General features: G+C 39.9%; 1 protein-coding gene across 2 annotated transcripts; it reads right to left on the minus strand.

Moving 5' to 3' along the window:
• Positions 1-5,692: 5,692 nt before the first annotated feature.
• Positions 5,693-22,549, minus strand: LOC128541065 (legumain-like). 2 transcript variants are annotated; one of them, XM_053511166.1, is made up of 14 exons: positions 22,533-22,549; positions 21,758-21,837; positions 21,540-21,637; positions 19,683-19,764; positions 19,510-19,595; positions 19,049-19,124; positions 18,785-18,847; positions 16,723-16,789; positions 16,503-16,621; positions 13,468-13,584; positions 13,012-13,218; positions 8,997-9,152; positions 5,979-6,046; positions 5,693-5,877 (listed from the first exon to the last, which is right to left on the minus strand). In XM_053511166.1, exons 2-14 carry the CDS (start codon positions 21,830-21,832, stop codon positions 5,826-5,828), a joined length of 1,266 nt encoding a protein of 421 aa, XP_053367141.1. In that variant the 5' UTR covers positions 21,833-21,837; positions 22,533-22,549; the 3' UTR covers positions 5,693-5,825. The 2 variants fall into 2 exon arrangements, with proteins under 2 accessions (XP_053367141.1, XP_053367142.1); XM_053511167.1 differs by lacking the exon at positions 8,997-9,152.
• Between the last annotated feature and the right edge of the window lie 1,817 nt (positions 22,550-24,366).

Consider the following 24,366-nt stretch of genomic DNA (forward strand, 5'->3'; position numbering starts at 1 on the left):
ACATTTACATTTGGGCATTTGGCAGACGCTCTTATCCAGAGCGACTTACATTTTTATCTCATGACACATCTGAGCAGTTGAGGGTTAAGGGCCTTGCTCAAGGGCCCAACAGTGGCAACTTGGTGGTTGTGGGGTTTGAACCTGGGGTTTTGAATCTAATCAAAGTTGATAACTCTGGGAGATTACTGATAAAACTCTGTGTGGTAGTTGATGTGAATGTACGTTTAGTATGGTAGCGCGGCGCTGTGTGTACTTTATTACTATGACACATTTGAATTGAGACAAGATAGTGATCTGATATAACTTCAGACAATGGACTTGTAAATAAATTTCTTATACTTAAACCGAAGAATATTATTAAATATAAAGTGTGACCTGCTTTATGAGTGGGTCCTACTACACACCGATTTACTCCTACTGAGTCCGGTATGGACATAAATGCTTTACGCACAGGGTCTTCTGGATTCTCCAAATGAATATTAAAATCTCCAGCAATTAACGCCTTGTCTACAGAAACGACTAGGTTTGAGAGGAAATCTGCAAATTCACTAAGAAATTCAGAGTACGGCCCTGGAGGTCTGTAAATGACAATTAGTGGAATTGTTCGTGTATGTTATTCACAAGTTCTGAGGCGTGTCTTTTTGTTACACAGTGTCACTGATGACTCCAGACGTTGATTTCTTTGTCTCTTGTTTTATTTTCAACATCAAAGTACAACGGTTGTTACAGTTTCTTGCATAAATCCACTGTAGTCACGAGAAGTCGTTTGCTGTGTTTTGTAGCTTCAGTAAATTACAGTTACAACAACTTATTTTACTGTATCTTTTAACTTACAGTCTCACGTGGTTCACGGTCAAAAGCTTGTGTACTCCAAAACTTTCTGTATCCTTCCGTGTCTTAACAGCAACTGAACAACTAACATGCGTGATAGACATACAGCTACATAAATGTGGGAAGATGTCACAGAACAACTTATGAAATGATGTCAAAATACAACTTACGAGTATAATACTAAATGCTTAAACTAATACACTTAATGGACTTAGTGCTTAATGCTTAAATAACAGACCTAATGCTTAATGCTTAACTAATAAATTGAAATGAAATAAACACAACAACAAATTACAAGAATGAAATATGGCCCTTACAGGAATCGACTGAGCTGACTTAATATTTGTAGCTAAACTTGTTATGTTACTAAAGAGCGCTTCAAATGAATTAAATTTGTGTCCGGGTTTTTGTATAATAGTCAAATTATCATTGTGAATAACTACGACGCCTCCTCCTCTACCAGTTAACCGAGGCTGGTGTATGTACTGTAGCTGTATCCAGGAGGACTAGCTTCATTTAGAGCTACATACTCGTCCTGTTTAATCCAGGTTTCTGTTAAACAGAGAATATCAAATTCTTGATCCGTGATAATTTCATTAACTATAACTGCTTTAGATGCGAGAGATCTAATATTTAACAGTCCTAGCTTTAAATCAGAGGTGCCGGCTGCGCATTCAGTGTGATCCGAGTTTGTGGTATCTATGTTAATTAAATTACTAAAACAGACTTTCTGAGTCTTTCTACACTTTTGCTTAACTCGGGGAACAGACACAGTTTTAATACAGTGAACCCTGAGTGACGACTCTATGCAGCTAGCAGACGGTTGGTTTAGCCTGTCTGTCTGCTCCCTGGCCTGGGCTCTGAACTGTCACCAATTAACTAGGCCTCTTCTGAGACTATGAGCTATACTAAAGGAAATGAGAGCAGCACCTTCCAGAGTGGGATGGACGTCCCGCCCTAACAGGCCAGTTTTACCCTCAAAGGTCTTCCAATTATCTATAAAGCCCACGTTGTTTTTAGAGCACCACCTGGACATCCAGCAGTTCAACGACCATAACCTGCTGTAAGCTATGTCGCCACGTCTCATTGGGATGGGACCAGAGCATACTACTCCATCGGACATTGCCTTCGCTAATTTAAACACCTCTGAGAAGTTATTCTTGCTAACCTCTGACTGACGAAGGCGTATATCATTAGCTCCAGCATGTACCACTATCTTAGAGAACCTGTGCTGTCCTAGAGCCCTAAGATTACCTGCTATGTCCAGTGCTCTGGCTCCCGGGATACACCTAACCACTGCCGCTGGTGCCCCTAAAGGTCTAGCTAATTTCACGTGTCTCATTATAGAGTCTCCTATAACCAGAGCTCTTTCAGGTTTCTCAGCGGGTGCATCACTGAGGAGAGCAAACTTGTTGGACACGTGAAGCGCAGAAGAGGTGTGCTCCGGTGGGCTAGCCTTAGCGTTAGCTTTGGCTGAACGAGTATGCCGCCGAGTCGTCACCCCCCCGCAGCTGTGAGGGCTCTAATGCCTGAGTCGGGGGCTGGTTATCTCCCCCTGCGGCACCCAGACTGTCCGCTACAGGAATAACGCTGCTGTCACACTCTCTAACCCTCTCTAAAGTCTGGATGCGCTCCTCTAATGCTGATATCTTCTCAGTCAGAGTGCTCACTAACACACACCTATCACAAATAAAATTACCACTAACGACAGAGGAAGAATGTCTAAACATCCTGCACTCTACACACTGAACGAGGTGAATATTATTCATTATATTGTACCTGAGTTGGAGTTTAGTTGTTTGGAGCTGAATTCCGTTTGTTGTTCTTAGAAGAAGAAACTCACGCGTTCTCCAAAAAGCGGAAAAAAGGGCAAAAAAGGCGAAGCCAAATAGTATGAAGATGTAAAAACTAGTTGCTATTAATATTATTATTGTATAAACGAAAAAGCAATATAATTAAACGCTAATACAAATGTGAAACTTTTGCGGCAACGATACAAAAACAGGAATTTACGTCACCAAGCACAACCTCTCGCGGGGGCGCTTTTCTCTGAATACGCTGTGTTCACGACGGTGGGGCTAAGAAACACGCATCTTGGTTTATTAATTTTACCCCCTTTTACAATTACATTCAGGCATTTGGCAGACGCTCTTATCTAGAGCCACTTAGATTTTTACTTAGGGTAAAGTGACTGATGTGCCCAATGTTTTTCAGCAGAGCCTACAGTATGTTTCACTGAATTATTGAAAATGACTTTTCATGAGTATGTCAGACCTCTCGACAACACTCTTTCTTTCACACACACACACACACACACACACACACACACACACACAGCAGACCAAATAGTCATTAGCACGTCCCTCCCCCAAACAGCGCGGCGCGCGTGTGCGCTCTTTCACTTTGCCGACTTTTGATCTAATGTCAGATGAACGCGCTTGTCGATGTGAGAGATTTATAAGAGATTTCTCTTTCCCAGAAATACAACAAACACAAATTTATACGTGTTAAATAAGTGCTTTCTTTGCGGCGCTGTGCAAAAAAAATTATATTTGACTAGCAAATTAAGTTCAATAGCTAACAATTTTATTTGTACAAGGAATGAACTGTTATATAGCTTCTGTTTGTATCGGTTTATTATTATTTAAAAAAATTACATTTAAAGAATTTTGTTTTGCTAAATAATATTTATGCAGTATAATCAGGACCTCTTATTTCTATTAACTTTAGGTTGTTGTTCTTGCAGTGTGCGCTTTGCAATGTCAGACACATTAAAATGCAAATAAATCACCCTTCCTAGGTGTGAATCAGCTGTTCTCACCTTTACACATTTGGAGAAACTATATAAAACAATATAAGACGTGTTATGATAAGGAAACTTTCTATCTCTTCCATTCCAGTGATTAAAAAACGGTAAAAATGTCAATTTTGGAATCCACAGACGCTTAGTGGTCCGAGCACAACGTAATAATGTTTGCATGATAAAATGACTCGTGGCATGAATCTACATGAAGCTGAACTCAAACAGCAAAAGCACATGATAATAATCAAAAGAATAATATTGGTTCTTTTGCTGTTTATGTCCACCACTTAATAATTATTTAATTATCAATAATTAAAGTTACTCAAATCGCGTGCGCTTTCACTTAAAAAGAAATGCAGTGTTTAATCAGCAAGTATATGTCACCTCTCTTTATGATACAGTAGGTGAATATTATGACTGAAACAAATCTGCTCGTGTCGGCTCATATCGGGAGCATTTTGATCAAAGGGGAGATTAGAAGGAGAAAAGTGAAAGTGTACAAACAACATAGCACAATGCATGTGTGTGAATGGCTGAAATGTGGTTGTGAATAAACCTTTTAGTGAATGTAAAATGTTCGCGTGACCACGCGCACCGATATGAGAGATTTATAAGAGATTTCTCTTTCCCAGAAATATAACAAACACATTTATACGTGTTAAATAAGCGCTGTCTTTGCGGCGCTGTGCGAAACGCACGCCGATGTGAGCCGCCTTATCTCAGTCATAATATACAAATGTGTTTTGGCCGTGTAGTAAACCGCGCGCGCACAACCTCTCGTGGGCGAGCCTCTGAATACACTGTTTTAACGGGGTGGGGATAAGAAACACCGCACCGGCAGAACTAGACTAATGATTATGAATGCGTCGGGGAAAACAGCAAGGAAACTGACTGGCGATTTTATTATTTCATTGATAAGTTGATGTCTTTTCATTTCGGCTGTGAGTGGATGCGCTGTACTAATCCACATTTATACGAATTACATAAGCTGATTTTTTTCCCCATTAGTTTATATAAAAGCAGACATTTTGCTTTCTGTAAGTATATATTTTTCACGTCTGTGAGGCGAGTATACACGGAGTTTCGGTTCATTTTCTGATGCGCTCAAGTTCACAGAAACCAATACAGAATAGCGCTGTATCCCTGTTTGCTTTCATTATTTTACATCATCATAACGTTTTGTCGTCATTGTGCGTGCACTTAAATAAAAGTAAAGTCTTATAAAGGCTATGTAGCTTATATAGGTTTATTATATAGTTTTTGCACATTAATCTGACAACACCAGTGACTCACCCACTTTTCCTGATACACACACCCAGAGTTTTCTGGCTACGCGAGTGTTACACATGATAAAGTCTCACTGTGTTAACATTTACTTTGCTTAAATTCGATGGAAATAAGAAACACCTATATTTAAGTTTTAAATTTGTACTGTAATTTTAGTACTGTGATGATAAATTCTTTTAATGTTTCACTTGTATTTTTTTTTAAGGTTTTTGCCGGCGGTGGTAGAGCGCAACAGGGGTGCTGGGATGTAAAAATGTAATTTGTTAAAATGTTATTATTTATTAAAGAACATTATGATGATCATAACAGCCTACTGCATTTACACATCGACATCTGCTGACACAGTAGCACGGCCTGACAATGTTAGAATTTTTGTGGTAATTTATTTTCGTTTATTTCAGGTAATAAATCTACTACAAATTTAAAGAACACAAAATATAAGATGACAAAAAACATACATGCGTAGCTTTTCTAATAACACATAATAAAATCTAAAGGCTCACTGTGTTAATGTTTAAGTTTGCTTAAATTCAATCCTAATAAGATTTAATTTAATTTAAATTCTACATTTGTACTGTAATTTTAATACTGTAATTATGAATTCATTTAACTACAATGTTTCACTTGATTTTATCCGCTACTATGTGCAGCTCTAACGGAGCGTGGCTCATTAATCCTTGAAAAAATAAACTGATTTCCATTTTTTAATTACAAATATACAACACAAACTGCTTTTCAAGTCTTTATTATGGTCCTTGTAATTTTTTTTTTGTCAGGAAAAAATTAAGCTGATTTGATTGAGTTCAAATGTTTTTTTTTTTATTGTTGTTGTTTCAAAAGCATAAGCAAGTTAATTAGATTTAGAAAAGTACAATGATTGTGAACAGGAATGTGTACATTTTCCTCAGAACGTAATCTCCTCATCATGGTTTGCCCAGGTAATGGCTGCTTTGATTCTGATAAACAATAAAGAAAGAAAGAAAGAAAGAAAGAGAGAAAATATTACAATTCAAAAATTATAAATGTAGATGTACATGACAAGAAACTCTTCACCTACCTCTCAATGTTCATCCCAGACTCACACAGATTCACTAAAACTTGCAGGTGTGAATGAGTGACGACAAACTGCACAGAGAGAGAAAAAGAGTTGGCATGATTTAACTGTAAGATTCAGCCCATGGAAGAACACAAGTGCATATAACACAGGGGTGCCCAAACTTTTTTGTGAACAAAGATCTACTTTTTATTTTGTCAGCGTGCCGAGATCTACCAGTCCAAACAGAAAGCCAGTTGCTACTAATAGCATATTTCCATATTTAATGTGCACAAAACAAACAGAAAGTAGCCCTAATCCATATATAATAAAACATAGTCCAATTGTAGTGACAATAAAGGTATTTCTCTACCTTAGTGGGAACTCTGGCACTGGGAGACGAAAGCTAGTTTCTCGTAGTCAGGTCAGTGGGAGCTGGTTGCAAGCCTTAAGCAGGCCACAAGGTCATTGTAGATCTGTACTTTGACTTGATGATTTTCATGTGAGAGAAGGCCGCTCACACAGATAGGTTTATCCAAAAAGTGCAGTCAAGTTGAAAGCACATATTCTGAGGTTGTGATACTCTTGTTCTGGCAGTAAGTTCCAGAACTGTCCAGTCATGCCAGGTGTTGCCCTGGATTTGATCTCAATGTCATTTTGCAGTGTGAGAATCTCATTCTCAACAGCAGAGTTATCTAAGTAAAACATTAATATAATTTTTGAGGCAATACTATCCACATCAATACTTGGACCAAATGGAAAGAACAGATAGCTGGCAACAGGCTCAATGGATGCAAAATCTGTAAAGCGCCTCTCAAATTCTAACAAGATGCTTTGAACTTGCTCTTCATAACCTGCACTGTCAAGCTGCGCAAAGTCTTTGCTCTGACTCCGAAGTTCTGCCTGCATGTGAGGAAAGTTTCGCAGGTCACAGTGTTGCAGCCTACTTGAAAGCAGTTGTAGCTTGCTATTAAATGTGTTCACTGAACTGATCATGTTGATTACATGTTTGTCTTTACCCTGCAGCTCTAAATTAAAATCAGTCAGCAGGTCAGTGAGATCGGTAAGGAATGCTAAATCCAATAGCCACTGGTGGTCCTCTAGCATGAAAGAGGAAAGCATGGAAAATATCTTCACCTCTAGTGTGTCCTTTTGATGGCAAAATAGTGAGCAGCTCTTCTTTTGCACCCATGTCAACATCAGTTGACTCATCAAATTGAAGAAAAAAACATTCACACTGTTCAATATCCTTTTTTAACTGTGCCTCGACATCCTCTGCCATTCCCTCACATTGCCGTGTAGCAGTGCTAATTGCACGTCCTTAATGGCAGCTATGATATCACTTTTATTCTTAAAGTCACCAAATAGTACGTTTGCAGCCCTGACAAATGCTTCTTTCACAACTTCGCCATCCTTGAAAGAGTTCGTGTTTTGCAATAACGTGACTGACGCGATAAGATGCTATAGTTGCAGCCTTACCCTTGGTGTTTGCCCTGGTGAAAATGGACTGCTACTGTATGCTGCTAACTGCCTCTTTAATTCCTGGACTTTTCAGGGGCGTAGAGCTGATTTAGCCGGGAAATCTGCATCGTAGCTTTTGTGCACAGTTTTGAAATGGCGCTCCAAATTGCCCTTCTTTGGTAAAGCCACACTCGCATTGCAAATAAGACAGATGGACTTCAAATTTGAATAAACCAAAAAATAATCCTCTTCACAATCTGAATAAAAATTATATGTTTTAGGTTTTTTTTTGCTTCTGCCATAGTTGGGTTTTACTTTGCTGAAGTTGCAGCTCTCTCAACTTCTCTACTTAAACAGTGAGTCCCTACTAATAATGTAACATGCCTATAGCTAAAACACTGGCATAATTCAGATTAGCATACTAGCATACTACTCTCGCTATTTCAGCCATACATTTATATGAAATAGTATGAGTAGTATGTTAGTATGTGATTTCAAATTCAGCTACTAATTCCGTCGGTTAAAATTTTCAGCACAGAGACGAACGTAATCAGTGACCTTGTAAGGGTAAATAAAGAACCTTTTTTTAAAATAAGTACAGCGTTTCTTTACTCAATAAATACTATATCTATAAAGATTAATATTTTATGTATTTGAGGTCTGAGACATGGAAACAGTGAAGAAAGAGTAAGGACAAACCAGAAGGCAGTTTAATCTCGTGATCGACTGGTCGACCACGATCAACTGGTTGGGCACCCCGGATATAAAAGAGAGTTTTTTTAATTGAAACACTCAGAATAAAACATACGAAAAGCATAATGGAAAAGTTACCAGTATATCATGGGTGCTGGATAGAATCTGGAGTAAGCTCACAAGAGTGTATACTATAGAGCTCTACTTATACTTCTCTGGTAATTTGGATCAGATATGCATAGCGGGAACTCTGGCAATCCAGAGCACACATGCTGGGAATCATAGCCTGCTTCTGTCCTGCCTTTTATGTGTCGCTACAGGTGGTCTGACAGAGCCTCCCCAAGGAGCTACCACCTTGTGAGATGTGAAAGAATGGGGCTTAGCAACAGGGACGATGTAGGTCAAGGTTATATGTTACATTGTTGATTCTTTGCAAAATCTGATGTGTTGGCATTTCACAGGAATTAAGACGGGTGGTTTCTAGCATACACTGGAAGGGGGATCGCCATGTGCAGAAATATCAACCGCCTTTGTTTGCATTTGTAACTTCTCAGGAACCATCAAATTTCTTAATTAGCTCAATTAGATCCAGTGACTTCAAGAATTTATTTGTGATGACTGTGATTTTTGTATTTTCCCTGGACCTTGGCAGATCTATGATAAAGTCAAGTGCGATGTCGGACCAGGGTCTCTGTGATATGGTAGGGGCATGAGTTTTTTCCTGTGGGGAGGGATAGAGGCACCTTGGTTTAAGGTGATGGAACATGCCTTAATAATATTCCAAGAACATAAAAATGTAAAAATTACTATTTGTATATTATTGCCTAAATTATCTTTAGTGCTGCATTATACTTAATGCTAGATAACCATACATACAAACAAACATACCGGATCTTCATCCCAGTTAAAGAGAGTTGTCCTGAAATGCTCAGCCACGACTTTGAGTTCGTACATGCGAGTCACCTCATGTTTTTCTGTCAAAGCTCGAGAAATTCTTGTGCGCTCAGCAATCTTCTTTACTGCTAAATCCATTGTCTTCCTCTTCTATAAAATTGGTCAAAATGTGCACTTTTAGTCAATAAATTCATCAAATTCATCATTACCAAATAAAATATCTAAATTAATTCACATACTGTGTCACATGATAATGTGTAATTCATTACATAATGGCAGAAACTGTGATATCAACCATTGTGTTTGAACCCTTTCTGCATGTAAACTTGAGACTTAATAGCAAGCATTATGGTCCCGACCAGGCAGAAAGTAATTCATACTTGTTAATGAACAGAACCATGTTTGTCCCATTAACTAAAACATCCTAGACCAAATTAAATGCAACCACCTGCTGCACTCACAGCGGATCAGTTCTCGGCCAAAGATGCAGCTCCAGCTCCAGGATCCTCCACAAATTTCCTACTGCCTTCTGGCTTTACCAAGGATGTCAACATGTCTTTTATCTAACTTTAGTATATACATTTTACTGTGGCTGCCTTACTGGATGGCATCTTTACTTTACTGCCAGCCTTTGTGATTAATCTCCATGATGCCCACTTTACTTTCAGAATGACATTTCCTCACCTACTCCTGAGTACATAACGGATGGCAGCTATGTTTCACTTTCTTATTTCGTCAGGGAAGATGGCATCAATGTTTTAGCTCCTTCTCACTGCACGGAGGATGTAATCAATGCTTCACCTGCTTCTACATTTATCTCATTATGCATCTGATGTTGGGGGCTTGCTCAAGGGCCAAACAGTGGTGGCTTGGTTTTAGTCAAGTTTCAACATCATGTGGAAGACTCCACTGCTAACATTATCAAGTCTGGACCCCCAACCCTAAACAGAACATCAGCTTCCTCCAGGAACTTGTACATATTCTGCCCAGATGTATAGGATCTCTTTGTTGCACTATGAAAGACATTTTTATAATTCTGTTGTGTTCCTCTTTTGAATCCTTTTTCTTGGGGATTTACGTGCGCAAGCTTACAGACGCCCCTGATTGGCTGTAGAGCCATGATTAATGTGGGAGCACTAAGTACCTCTCATCCCTGCCCTCTGTGAGAGCTCGGCCAATCAGCTCTCTCTAGACCTCCGGCTGTGGGAGGTTACAGCATTACCCGGGGATCTCCAGGTGATAGGGCGAGCACTTTACCACTCGCCCCTCTTTTGAATTCTAATGAATTTTACCATTCTGTGTATTTGCGTTTGATCTCCTTTGTGTACAAATTCCCAACTCCTAAATTTATGCACTTGCATGTTGTCTTCTAATCAATGGTCGTCTCCCTTTATAGAGTTTATAATTGTCCTGAGGTGAGAAGCACAGAGTTGTAACATACTGTAGCGTTTTTACGCCTGAAGAAATGCTGGAGAGACGAGCGAGCTTATTTCCTGCCCAATGCAATGGCTGGGAGTACTTTATTTAGCATACAGCCGGTATGGCATGAGCAGCACCTTCACTCAGGCGCCTACCTCTAATTCAGCGTCAGCCTGAACTAGAGCACATTTCACACGTCACACACTACACACACAAGCAGGGCCGAAGTCCTTAACCCAAACACCTTTCCCCATTATGGTGAACACACCGACATTCCCGCAAAGCATGCTGGTCGTCAGCCGCCGCCCCGCCCACGCCACACTGCCCCCACCCGAGCTGTGACCGTCCCTGGTCACCATGAGGAACTTTGTTTCGGAAGCGTAGAGGCGGTCGGCGCTGGCGGTGGGAACGCCGGCGTCCTTTGGCAGGTGAGGGATGAACGCAAACGTAGTCCTGAGGCGGTCCGGCCTCCACAGAGTTCAATGTTTCCCCGGCGTGCGGCTGGCAAGGCGCAAGACGGTCCCGGTGGAGCAAAACTCGTGCCCGCCCCGCCAACCGCACCCGGTAGATGACATCGGAGAGCCGAGCTATTACCGTACAGGGGCCCACCCAGTGAGACACACGCCCGGCCGAGAGCCCCCTCCTTCTCCTTCCGGAGGAACACACCCACACCTGCTCGCCAGCAGCAAAATCTCGCCCCTGGCTGTGAGTGTCCACGCCCATTCGCCCCATAGGTGCCCCCACCCGAAAGTCTTGCAGCGGTGCCCGCGAACGCTGGGTGGGGCCCTTCTGCCTGGCGATGAGCGGTTCACAGTTCAGCTGTGAGACCGGCGAGACCGGCGGAGCGACTGCGGGTGACGCTCTGGGTGACGCAGTAAGACGGCTGCATGCTGGCTTGGACGGCTGATCACCACCGGAGGGTCTGGAGGGCTGCACAGGGGAAACGTCCTGCATCGAGGGTTCTACGTCGGCTACTGGGAGTTTCATTTCACGGTGTGCTGCTAACCTGTCCGGCTGTGGTTTGGGTACGAGCAACCTGGCTACCCCGAAGTTACCACGCAGAGTTCCGCTGGACAAGTTCAGCACCGCACCCCATCTATCCAAAATGTCCAACCCCAAAACGCAGTCCTCCTCGACACTCCCCACTAAGAACTCGTGTGCGTAAGTTCGACCACCCACCTGGACTCGCACCGTGCGACACGCCCGTACCTTGACGTAGCCCCCAGCAACGGTGCGGATGCTGAAGGCAGGATCAGGCCGTCGGCGAACACGCTTGCTTCGCCCCAGTACTCCAGAGCGCAGCAGCGAAACAGTGGAGCCGGTGTCCACGAGCGCCCGCAGTAAGACGCCATCCAGCACACAGTCAATGTAAAGCCCAGCGCGGCTTCCCACGCGTCCTCCCGGCGCTAGTTTAGCGGCTGCTGGTGTACGCTGTCCCGTGCCTCGGCCTCGCCGCGAAACGTCGGAGCGCTGCTCGTTGCCTAGCCGCGACGGGTAGCCCTGTCCCCGGCTAGGTTTACGAACCGAGCGCCACTGAGCTGCGGGCGGTCGCTCGGCTCTTCCGCCGTGATGTACCGCCGATATGGGCTCAGCGCGCTCAGCCTCGCGCAGCGGCAGGTCGCTTTGCCGGCTGACGGCGCACGGAGCTGTATCTTGCTCCGGCGCATGCGCAGCGCCAGCCTCCGCCCCGAGATCCAGCGCCGGGATTTTCACCTCGCCGCTCCGCGTTGGTTGCCGTGGTGTGCTCGCTTTAGCGCCGTCGGGAAAGCGCTTCTTCTTCGCGAGTAGTCGCTCCGCGACTCGGCGGCCCGCTTGGATTTTCAGAAGGTCCTCCTTTGTGCGCTCAAACCCGTTATTCTCCATCCCACTTCTGACACCAATGTAGCGTTTTTACGCCTGAAGAAATGCTGGAGAGACGAGCGAGCTTATTTGCTGCCCAATGCAATGGCTGGGAGTACTTTATTTAGCATACAGCCGGTATGGCATAAGCAGCACCTTCACTCAGGCGCCTACCTCTAATTCAGCGTCAGCCTGAACTAGAGCACATTTCACACGTCACACACTACACACACAAACAGGGCCGAAGTCACTAACCCAAACACCTTTCCCCATTATGGTGAACACACCGACATTCCCGCAAAGCATGCTGGTCGTCAGCCGCCGCCCCGCCCACGCCACAATACTTTATGTCAGAGAGGAGTTGTAGGATATGATGGGTGGATTTAGACATGACCCAGAGGAGTAATAACCCCGGAAAAGGCACTGATAAATTTGATATAATGGATTATGTAAAATACTGTTGCTTTTTATTACAAAATCTGCTGCCCAAGAAAACTGTATAAAAATAATAATAAATGCCAATGATTGCATTCATGTTCTGTTTGATAAATTAATTTTGTACTGATATAATTTGTGTTTGGTTACGCTGATGAGTAATCAAGATATGGATACAGTATGTATTAATTATATGAATTGAGTATTTTGCACCTCCAAAATCATAACCTGGCCAAAAGTTATTTAGGAAAAATATCCACTGTATTAAGAAATAAGGACTGTAATTAATGCACTACAGTGGAAATGGCTTACTTACCCTTACAAGTTCAAGATATTGTCTTTTGAAGGCTTCCCTTTTTCTTCTGTCCTGTTCATTTTTAATCCTGTTCTTTTGGATTATCAGTGGAACCTCTGTACTGTCTACCACATCAGACACTGAGAAGTTTAAGGGCTGGGGTGTGTAGCCATCTCTAGAAGCAGGAGATTGTCCAAGCATCTCACTCAACATTAACTGAAGCATATGCTGAATTAGTAGAAAGAGGAAAATAAAATAAATAAAAAACAAACAGGTCATCTTTAAACGTAATTAATATTTGGGGTAAACAGCAATTGAGCAATTCATTAAAAAGTAATTAATTTTCCTTGGTTTTAAAATGATCTGGAAATTACTTATTTGTGTTTCACTTCATTCCTTAACTGGTTACCAGAAGTGGCATTCTTCAAAAGATAACAACAATACTTACAAAAAAAAATACTTTGTATTTGAACATACCATGTCTCCATAGTTACATGGTGTCTCAGTCATTCCTGTCATTTTCCTCACAGCCTCACTGACTTTCTTTTTCAGATAGGAAAACTGTTCTCCAAATGAAGTCATGTTGAGTTTTACCTTCATAGAAAAGGCAAGAACAAAAACATAGAATTTTAAATATTCTTTTTATTTAATTTTTTTAAAATACTTGTGTGCATTTGGATGCACGTTTAATTGAACGTCTTGAAAATTCTCTCACCCCATATTATCTGATTGGACTGCTAATATTCTGTAGTTCACAAAGCCAACATCAATCAAAAGGTGCTGGCTATTTGTATTGCCTAATATAATAAAGACTGTGGTAGGTTGCAGAACCTTTCAAGAACAAGTCTTTTGTGAATAGTTTTTCCTTATGTAAAAGAGCAGATCTGGGGGACTCATGGATTTACAGTCGTGTAAAAAATTGTATCCCCTCTCTTAACCCTATGTGTTTTTGTGTAAAAGCATAATCATCACATCACAGTATGTGGACCTTTTGTAGTTTCATGGTTTTCTACATTAATTTGTCATAAAATGTGATCTGATCTTCATTGAAGTCAAGAGTATTGACAAATATAATGTGCCTAAAATAATAACACAAAAATACAAGAATAAAATGCTAATCTTTCATGTCTTTATTGAGGACAACCATAAAAACCTCATAGTGCTAGTGGAAAAAGTATGTGAATCCTTGAGTAAATTACCCTAAAAAAGCTAATGGGAGTCAGGTGTTAGCGAACCTGGAGTCTTGTTAAGAAAATGAGTTTGAAGGTGTGGACTAGAGCTACTTTGACTAAAGAAAAACAAAGTAGCTCTAGTTTGCTTCGCACAAGAAGAATACGCCCATGTGAGCCATGCCTCACCAACACGAGCTTTCAGAGGATCTACGAAGTCGATTCACATAAAACTGGAAAGAGTTATAAAGTGATCTCAAAGACTAGAAATTTACCTGTCTACAGTTAGATCAATGGAGACATTTTGGGAATGTGCACTCAGTCAAAATGACCCGAAGAGCACAACGAGGACTCATCCATGAGGTAAAGAAACATCCAGAGTGACAGCCAAAGATTTGAAGGCATCATTGGAACTGGCAAACCGGCTGTCCACAACCTAGTCTATTATATTAACATAAGCCGCGTCTGAGACCAGTGGACTGGAGGCCCATATGGCCAATTGGGTCAGAGAAGTGTCTGTTTTGAGACCCAAAATCTATATGGTAGATAATTAACACACAAATGTACTTTGTAAAGACACTGAGCTAGGTAACGTTTTCCAAACAAAGCACATGGACACAAAAGTTAAAGCTGTGCAGTAGATTTCTCCGCAGCATAGATAAAGCAGATACCTGTAGATGAAATAGGCAGATGCCAATTGGAGTGCACACTCAAAAATGTCATTCTGGCCAAACCCAACCAGAAGTTACATTTTGAGCATAAATTTGCAGTAAAATATTGTTTATCAGTGTATTAAAAGGAATTGTATAAAATACGCTCTAATTAAAAATGCATAGCCTGCATTTGTGTTCCGCATCCACAACAATCTAGATAAATTACAGATTTTACGGTGTCTTAGTTTAACATTTAGCTCTGCCTACTACAAAGTCAGTTTTTTATTATTTTATCTAAGAAAGCTGTGTAAGCCAAAGGCTTGTTCGGCCCAATCCTATGATTAAAAACTCTTCAGCACTCTCAGTGCAGAATCCGCTGCAATCTGATGACTAAGGCAGAAGGCATTTATCTCTAAATTTCTTTCTTTAAAGGGAGAAGGGGCCACTAGGTTTATTACTGAGAAATATAATCACAAGGGCATGTCCGGTAGGGATGATGAATCAGACTGGATCAGATTTACATTTAGACAGGTGATGGGGAAGAGAAGAGAAATGTTTATGTGCAGTGTTTTAAGTAGTGATGAAGACTGTTGAACTTGCTTTATATAAAAATAATAATTAATATAAGCAATTAGCACAGTAATAAAGAAATACACTGGTGTAATATTTTAGGGCATTGGTGACTAAGTGGTAGGTTTCTCGCCTGCCATGTGGAAGGCATGCAGTGCCGGTCCCAAGCGGATAAAATCGGATCAAATGGTGCCTTTCCCACACCAAAGACCCAATGAGTCCAAACTACAGATTGATGGGAGAGTGTATTTTCTAACAGAGTTAAAATTTCTCTCCAAGAATCTCATCAATTCATGTGCGGGAAACATGCTTAGAAAGAAAATGTTTATTCCATCAAGAGATGAACTAATGTATTGACTGTTTACAGGGCTTATATTTACAGACTGAACAGATTATTAAGGTTTAATTGATTGAGGTGTTTAAATGATGCAGTTTTTTTATTGTGTGATTATTCACATTAATTAAAATATTGGGGTCCATTTAAATGTACCTAGTGGGCATAACAAATTGTGTTTTTCCCTCTTACTCTGTCTCTTTCTTACTCAAGCTACACATGGCAGCTTGAGATACCCGTGATCCCAATCCTAAATACCTGCCTGATCCATCCTGATTCCTCTCATTATGTCTGGAGTTCTCACAACGGAGAGACAACTAACTGCTGCTAAGTATGGCCCCCATATGGTCCGTCTGTAGATGCATGTAACATCTGGGGATAATTCACTTAATAACCATGGAGATGGCTTTGGACTGCATTTTGTACAAACAGGTTTACATTACTTGCTATACAATTGTTGTTTTGCCCATTTAACCAAATTGGTCTGGTAGCCCTTAAATGAGGATCGGTTCCCTTTTGAGTCTGGTCCCCTTCAAGGTTCAAAGGTCTTATTTAACTCCATCACCTCTGGCTTGCTCATTGGGTATAAATTGATAAAGCTATAATGTACACATTTTTTACATTTTAAATGTATGCCCTGAATTTATAATTCTATTTAAAATATAAATTAATAGAACCGTTTTTGCTTACAAGCAAATTCACACTGGGTCAGTTGGGTTCTTAAGTAGCATGGTTTTGACATTTCTCAATAAGAGAAGAGATAAGAAAATCATGTTACACACTTACAGTTTTAGTGTGGTATAGCCAGTGAGCTGTGAAGACGTCCGAAAGAAAGGTTTTTCTTTTACTGTCCCAGAACAAAGCATAGGTCTTTTCAGAGGGCTCGCACGAAGCAACTGCGTACACTGTAACACACCATTAAAACTATTCAGACTTACAATAACACACCTATACATATTAAAACTCTGGTTTTAAACTGTTTTTAATCAGTAGAAATCATACTGACCGTTGCCATTGTTCTGAAGCTCCTCCAGCATGGATCCAGAATGACACGCTTCCAAATAAATCACCATCTACAAACATTGACAAAGTTGTTCAAATATCATATTATGGGATCAAGAAATAGAAGGCCACAAACATAGTTTAGACATTTTATAAATGAAGATAGAGAGGGGAAGTGTTGCAATTCATCTGGAAGAGTTTGCACATTGTAATATATGACAGTTTATATGATAGAGGACACTTACAAAAATCCTTGCCTGCAAAGGGCAAAGGCATTATGAAAGATACCACTATGTGATCATATATTAAATATTTTTTACCCTGTGCATTTTAAACAGCTGATCATGGCTTAATCACTATTACTCCATCAATGCCTCATTGGAGGTGATCAGCCTGCAGCATTAATCAGGTTGCTTTGTTAGCAGTCTATCTGTATTGTTGGGTCGGGTGTTTCTCATCTTTCTTTTGACAACAGCCTAGTCAACTTTCCATAAATACAGGTGCTTCTCGATAAATAAGAATATCATCTAAAAAAAAAACACAGACTGATATATTTTAAGTGTTTAATACTTTTTATTTTGATAATTATGACTTACAGTTAATGAAAACCCAAAATTCACTATCTCAGTACATTTAAATATTACTTAAGACCAATTAAAAAACTTGTTCCTGAGAAGTATGGACATGTACAGCACTCAATAGTCAGGGCTCCCTTTGCATGAATTACTGCAGCAATGTGCCAAAAAGGACTAGACTGTTGCTCAGTGGGCCAAAGTCCTCTTTTCAGATGAAAGTAAATTTTGCATTTCATTTGGAAATCAGGGTCCCTGTGTCTGGAGGAAGAGAGGAGAGGCACAGAATGCAGAGCTGCTTGAGGTCCAGTGTTTGCAATCAGTGCTGGTTTGGGGAGCCGTGTCATCTGCTGGTGTTGGTCCACTGTGTTTTATCAGGTCTAAAGTCAGCACAGCCGTCTACCAGGAGGTTTTAAAGCACTTTATGCTTCCCTCTGCTGATCAGCTTTATGGAGATGCTGCTTTCATTTTCCAGCAGGACTTGGCACATCTAATCTAATATCACAGCACTGGTCAAAAGTTGTTTTATTTAAACAACTATCTGACAGAAGTGCATCTGTACATCATTTGCAGCACATACAGTACAAACCTGGCTGATAAGAACTCTCTCAGAACATACATGCTGAAGTTCACCAGACTACAAATTGCTGCACTCTATACTGTAATGTTTCTTTCTGCACTCACCCAAATGTGTCTCTTGTACCAGTCATTCACTTAGCCATGTTTCACTGATTTGATATTTGTGATTTGATCCTGCCTGGATTTTTTGTTTATAATTCTACCCTGCTTTGTTTTGAACTGCATGCATGTCCTCTGTTATGTGTTTTGCTCTTGCAGTTGTTTTACCTTGATTCTGATACTCATGCTTGATTAGTTTTGGCTCTGCTACATTGCATTATGGACACGGGTAGAGCAGAGTGGTTAAGCCATTAACCAGCTCATTGGTAAATCACAGATTTAAACCTAGCACCACAAAAAATGCCACTTACTGGCCCCTTACTTATACCCAAATGCATACTTGTAAATATTAAATAGGAAATTGAGATAGAAAATGAAAGAGAGAAAAGATTGACTGAGCATTCATGGCCACTATGGACACATTCATGCACACTTGCACTACTTATTTATATTTTCATTTCTGGACCATTGCACAAGACACTTTAATAAGTCACTTTTTAGGCATAATTGGCCACACCCCCAGTCATTTCAAAATGTTTACAAATTTAAATTTTTTCTTCTATATTTTTATATTTTGCTATATTGTTATTATGTCCTTATTCGTACAGTATATTTCACTAGTTAATTTTATTTTCTATCATATTTCATTTTATTCATATTTATTTCTTATGTATAAGCTTTTATTTTTTAAGGGTCACTGGCGGTCGTATAAGCATTTCACTGCATATCGTACTGTGTATGACTGTGTATGTGACAAATAAAATTTGAATTTGAATTTGACATGAAAACAGGAAGTTAAAAAAATGTAAAATGCACCTTTGCAAATTTGCCATTGCTGGACATCGCATTCACTGTCTCAATGAGGTCATGTGCATAAAGCTGTAACAGAAAAGTGTTAAAGCTGCTTTGCAGCAATGACAATTGCTAAAAGCGCTATACAAATAAAATTGAATTGAATTGAATTATACAGTTAATGGGAGTAAAGAATATAACACACTGCCAGTTTCTTCACACATTGTTTACCTTGTACTGTAGTGAAACCGGCACTCAACAGTTTTGGTAACTTGTTATTAGACTTACAGTGGTATGAGGAAAATGGAAGATCCCACATCCGCCATGGTCAGTTAAGTAGATAAAGATAGAATCATTTCCTCCACTAAAACAGATTATAATATTTGTTTTATGTTTTGTTGTGGAAGATCCATAAAACAAGTTAGCTTCTGTTCTCACTTACATTATAGTAGCTACACACTACCTCACCACCCTTGCTTTCTTCTCTCTCTTAATATTATTAATAAAAAATAAAAAAAACATGCAGCTTTTCATGTTACTAAGGAGCCACAAACCATAAACTCCACTGTCCTCACACTGAAAACTAAACAACACCTTCTGACCAATTAGAATCTAGGATTCAACAGCAGTCTGGTGTAACCTGAATCAAGAAGCACTAAAAGGTCATGTGAAATAGATATACAATTCTTGATTAAAACAGATAGATCTAACATTATAAATCTAAATAGAGCAAATGAGATAGTTCCTACCTTTGTATGACTTTTTCTGTTCCTATTTTCCTGACCGCAGCTGAATCTCCACGCAGTACAGCAAGAAAGTTTTTAGCTGATACTTCCTAAAGAGCAATTTAAACAGATTCATTCCACTTAAAAAAAAAGTCTGGTCATAGTGTTTATCCACTGTATGTTACCGAACACACTACCTTTTTAGTGTAGTCCTTTGGAACTCCACAGTAAACATTCGGCCCATCAGGTACATTGATTATTCTTCCAGGAAAGGGATTTCTGTAAAAAAAAAAAAAAGTCCCTTCATTTCAACAATAATGTTGTAAAAATCCAAATAACTTTACAGATCTTCATTGTAAAGGGTTTAAACAATGTTTTCCATGCATGTTCAATTAACCATAATCAATTAATTAACATGCACCTGTGGAATGGTCATTAAGACCTTAACAGCTTACAGAAAGTAGGCATTTAAGGTCACAGTTCTAAAAACGCAGGACACTAAAAAGACTTGTCTACCGACTGTGAAAAACACCCAAAGAAAGATGCCCAGGGTCCCTGCTCATCTGCGTGAACGTGCATTAGGCATGCTGCAGGGAGGCATGAGGACCGCTGATGTGGCTAGGGCGATAAATCGCCATGTCCGCACCGTGCATAACCCTAAGACGGCGCTACAGGGAGACGGGAAGGACGACTGATCATCCTCGCGGTGGAAGACCACGTGTAACAACACCCGCACAGGGTGGGTACATCCGAATATCACACCTGCGTGACAGGTACAGGATGGCCACAACAACTGCCCGAGTCCCACCAGGAACACACAATCCCTCCATCAGTGCTCAGACTGTCCGCAATAGGCAGTCCATGAGGAGGAGATGCACTGCAGTACTTCAAGCAGCTGGTGGCCACACCAGATACTGACTGGTACTTTTGATTTTGAGCCTCCCTTCATTCAGGGACACATTGGGAAACATTTTTAGTTTATGTCTTATGGTGTTGACTCTTTTAGTGTTCATACAAATATTTACACATTAAGTTTACTGAAAGTAAAAACAGTTGAAAGTCAGTGGACGTTTCATTTTTTGCTGAGTGTGTACTGTATACAAGGGGTGTTAAAGTCAAATTGAAACTTGTGCTGAAATTTCTGGTAAATGAAGGAGTAACAGGGATTGACATTTATGGAAGACTTCAAGCACAATACAGTGATGAGACTCTTAGCTGCAGTAAAACATCTGAATGGCGCAAACTGAAGTTGTTCCTGTGAACATTCAGCTAGTGGAGCGTCTGACCTTTGAAAATTGATGGATAACTTGTCACTGACTTGCACAAAAGATACACACACACACATTCACCAACACCACTTGCTCATTACAGGAACTCAGCTGTTAGTTATTGTCACATCTCTCGTACAGTCCTGAACTCTCTCCAAGGCATTTCCACATGTTTGGGTCATTAAAGGAGGTCCTGGGAGGCCAGCGTTTTAAATGTGAATTAGGGGGTTATACAGAGAAATAAGGGGAGTTTTTACTCTTAGAACTGTGTTCTGTTATTCTGTACAAGCAAAAGTCACTCATTGTATAGAGTATATGAAAAGTGGATTCTGCACATTTCCCTTCCTTGCCAGCAGAGGTCAGAAAAGCTTAGAAAAAAGGCAGAGCTTGACAAAATGATGTAAGCTGTTGTGCCACTAAAACCATTAAACATGTTGTAGTGAATGTATTTAGGCTGGTCAAGGCTGCGGTTCTGCACTTTTGAATATTATTGTTGCCTGATTCTGTACAGGGTTTTAGGATTCAGTTTTGAACAATGTTTGCCTGGGTAATTTTTGTCAATAAATGTTCCATGCATGTTTTTTATCCTCTGGCTGAATCTGTCACAATAATACTTTTGCTTACTTTATTTTATTTATGTTCACGTTACTTTCATTGCTTTAGGCAGACAACAGATTAACTTTTTATTAGACTTGTAGAGGGATAAGCAGCATAAAGTATAGCATTATAAAATATGTTACCTAATGTGTTCATAGATTACAATAAAATACTGTGTGTACTACTTACTCTTCATTATAAGCAATATCATCATACATCATCACCACAATCTGTTCGTCTGGAATCCCATTACGATGTGCGACCTGGTAAGCATGACACACGTTGGCCTGTAACAGAAGTACAAGGTTTAGAGTAAGAAAGTAAGAAACTACTATCAATAGTAAATTTTAAATATAATGCACATTATTGCTATATTCGTACACACTATCTATAATATTGATTCTCGCCTGGTGTCTGTAGTACTTCCAGTCTTTAGAACCCGCCGCCAGGAGAACCCACTGTTTACCGCTGCTGTTACCCATATTGACTAGAAAGCAGAAAAGGATTTCATGTGAAATAAATCTTTACATTTAGGCATTTGGCAGATGATCTTATCCAGAGTAAAATTACAGTAAATATATATTTACACTGGGTTTTTACGTTACTAACTTCTAGCCATCAGTCAAACACAGTGGGAAAAAGATTTTTTTGTGGGTAGTAGATTTAGCTCAAATACCTAAGAAACATATCAGTCTTTGGTCTTTACTTAATGATAGCCAGTGACTTGGCTGTACGGACATCTAGAGGAAGCTCATCCCTTTTCCAATAAATAAATCATTTCTGGTTCTAATTGAAGAACAATGAATAGAATTGGTCTTATTTTCGCTTTCACGTGTAGCTTTAAACAACGCAGATAAAAAGAAATACAATGTTATAAAAAAAAATAACCCAGGAGTGATGCGGCTGGAAACTGCGGTACAGAGTTATATAAGCTCAACACTGATAATACGAATAATCAGAATAAACAGAACAAAAATCCATCATGTAAAAACTCAAAAAACACTTTCATAATCCATTCGACAGGCAAATGTTAGTCAAATCAACTCTTTGAATTGAACTCTTAACTCATTTCTCTCTAACTAGAATAAATATATTCTTTCTGCATATTTTTATTTATATTAAGTAACCACACTAGAAGTAACATTAGGAAAATTTACAAAGTAGGAATATGTTGTTTCTCACCTCTCGTCTCTCCAGCAGCCGCTGCAGCTTAGGTTTCTTTTTAAGTGAAACATGTGAATCAAGTGTTCTTTTGTAATCAGAACAGTTTTACTTTTGTTTCCTCTCTTGGGTGAGTTTGCAGGGAATAGCAGGGACTTTTATAGTTGATTATGAAGGTCTGTGTTCACAACTCAAAACCTTTTATTACTAAATCAGAACTCAGACCTGAAAATATAACATGCTGTAGTGGTTATAAAAGGCTGTGTTATTGCTGCTGTTAGTGTTTTCTTTTCTGCCTGCTTGGATTGTCCTCCTGAATGTCACCTCCTGTGAACGCTTTAAGATTTAGCAAAATGAAAAAAAAAAAAAAAACTATGTAGAAGTAATGTGTGGGTTATACTAAAGAGTATAGTGAAGGTTTGTGCATTTTTAGTGCATTTATTAAGTCGGAAAGTGAAACACACACACACACACACACACACACACACACAAAAAAAAAAACCTGTTTTCTCTGAGTCATCCTCTCTTCATTAAATCATTTGTGGGCTTCTGCTCTCTGTGCATTAGGAGACAATAAATCAAGGATCAGGGATCTGTGTAAAACCTAAAGAGACAGGTCTTGTCAGTGTTTGAAGATTGTTTTTGAGAGCAAACAATAAAGTCAAGAGCAAGAATGTTTGTTTAATAAATTTTGACTTGATAAACGAGGAGTCTTGATATACGAGTACCAAGTATCATCGAGTATCACGTAGCACACATGGTCCTCTTGTTTTGACGCTCAGCGCCTTGTGATCACAACTGAGCCAATGGTTCTTCTCTCTCTCGTGCTGCGGAATTGTGGGTAATCGTCTTCCCTGCTGGGTTCCAGTGTGTACAGTTTACTATAACACTGTGACCGTGTGTGTGTGTAAGGCATCTTTTATTTTGTGTTTTTGTGTGTGAGAAAGTTGTCCTTTAACACGCACATGTACTGTTTATTGTAACACACACCTTTTTTCTTTTTCTCTTTTTGTGTCAGAAAGCAGAGATTCCGTTAGTGTGTGTGCGTGTGTGTGTATCAAGTATCATTAGAGAGTGTGTGACTCCTCCCTCCTCCTCTCACCTTCACACACACACACACACACACACACACACACACACTCTAACGGACACACTGCTCTGTCGCAAGTTTTTACAAAGGTAAAGTGCAGGTTGATTTATTTTATTAATACTTTACAGCAGTAATTTTGTTAGTGTGTGCGCACACTTGAGTGTCATTGGAGAGATTTTTTGTTAAAAGTTTCCATATACAACAGTTTTCGTGTGTGTATGTGCGTGAGAAAGTCATCCCACACAGTAGCCCTCCCTCCTCTCAAACAAGATGGCTACTGTGTAAGACAAGACGGGGCGGGGGGGTCATTCCTCCTCTCATCTTACTTTAGCTTTCCACACACGCGGGCGCGCCCCACTAGTGGGGAATACAGATATGACAGGTGGGGCGCAATGAACGGGAGGGAATTAGTGGAAAATAATAGGAAAGTACCTATTCTAAATGATGCTTTTCTTTATTAATTTATTTAATCTTTATTTTCTTTATCGGACACTCGAAACTAAATAATGACACACAAAGAAATGGATCATTAATACAAGTAAATTAAAATAACATCAAAGAAAAAGTGGAACCACAGTACAACAATAACGGTTTAACGTCAGCATGTTAATTGCAGAGGAACAAAATATAAGGAAACATTCGGTATTATATATGTCATTTCATTTATTCCAATGTGTATGCTGATGTTTCTGTATTTTTGTTGAACATTAATATTTTTTCAGGCAGTACTAGTCTGGCATTTCTAGTTTCCAGTGTGGTAACAAA

Source organism: Clarias gariepinus, chromosome 14, assembly GCF_024256425.1.
Source record: "Clarias gariepinus isolate MV-2021 ecotype Netherlands chromosome 14, CGAR_prim_01v2, whole genome shotgun sequence".
Classification (NCBI taxonomy): Eukaryota; Metazoa; Chordata; class Actinopteri; order Siluriformes; family Clariidae; genus Clarias; species Clarias gariepinus.

What these genes read in the sequence shown, in the direction of transcription:
- LOC128541065 (XM_053511166.1), bottom strand. Translation starts at nt 21,832, where the DNA reads ATGGGTAACAGCAGCGGTAAACAGTGGGTTCTCCTGGCGGCGGGTTCT. An exon ending in CAAAGGACTACACTAAAAAG is followed by an intron (nt 19,596 to 19,682) that starts GTAGTGTGTTCG and finishes ATTGCTCTTTAG; the next exon opens with GAAGTATCAGCTAAAAACTT. An exon ending in TTAACTGGGATGAAGATCCG is followed by an intron (nt 6,047 to 8,996) that starts GTATGTTTGTTT and finishes CTCTCTGTGCAG; the next exon opens with TTTGTCGTCACTCATTCACA.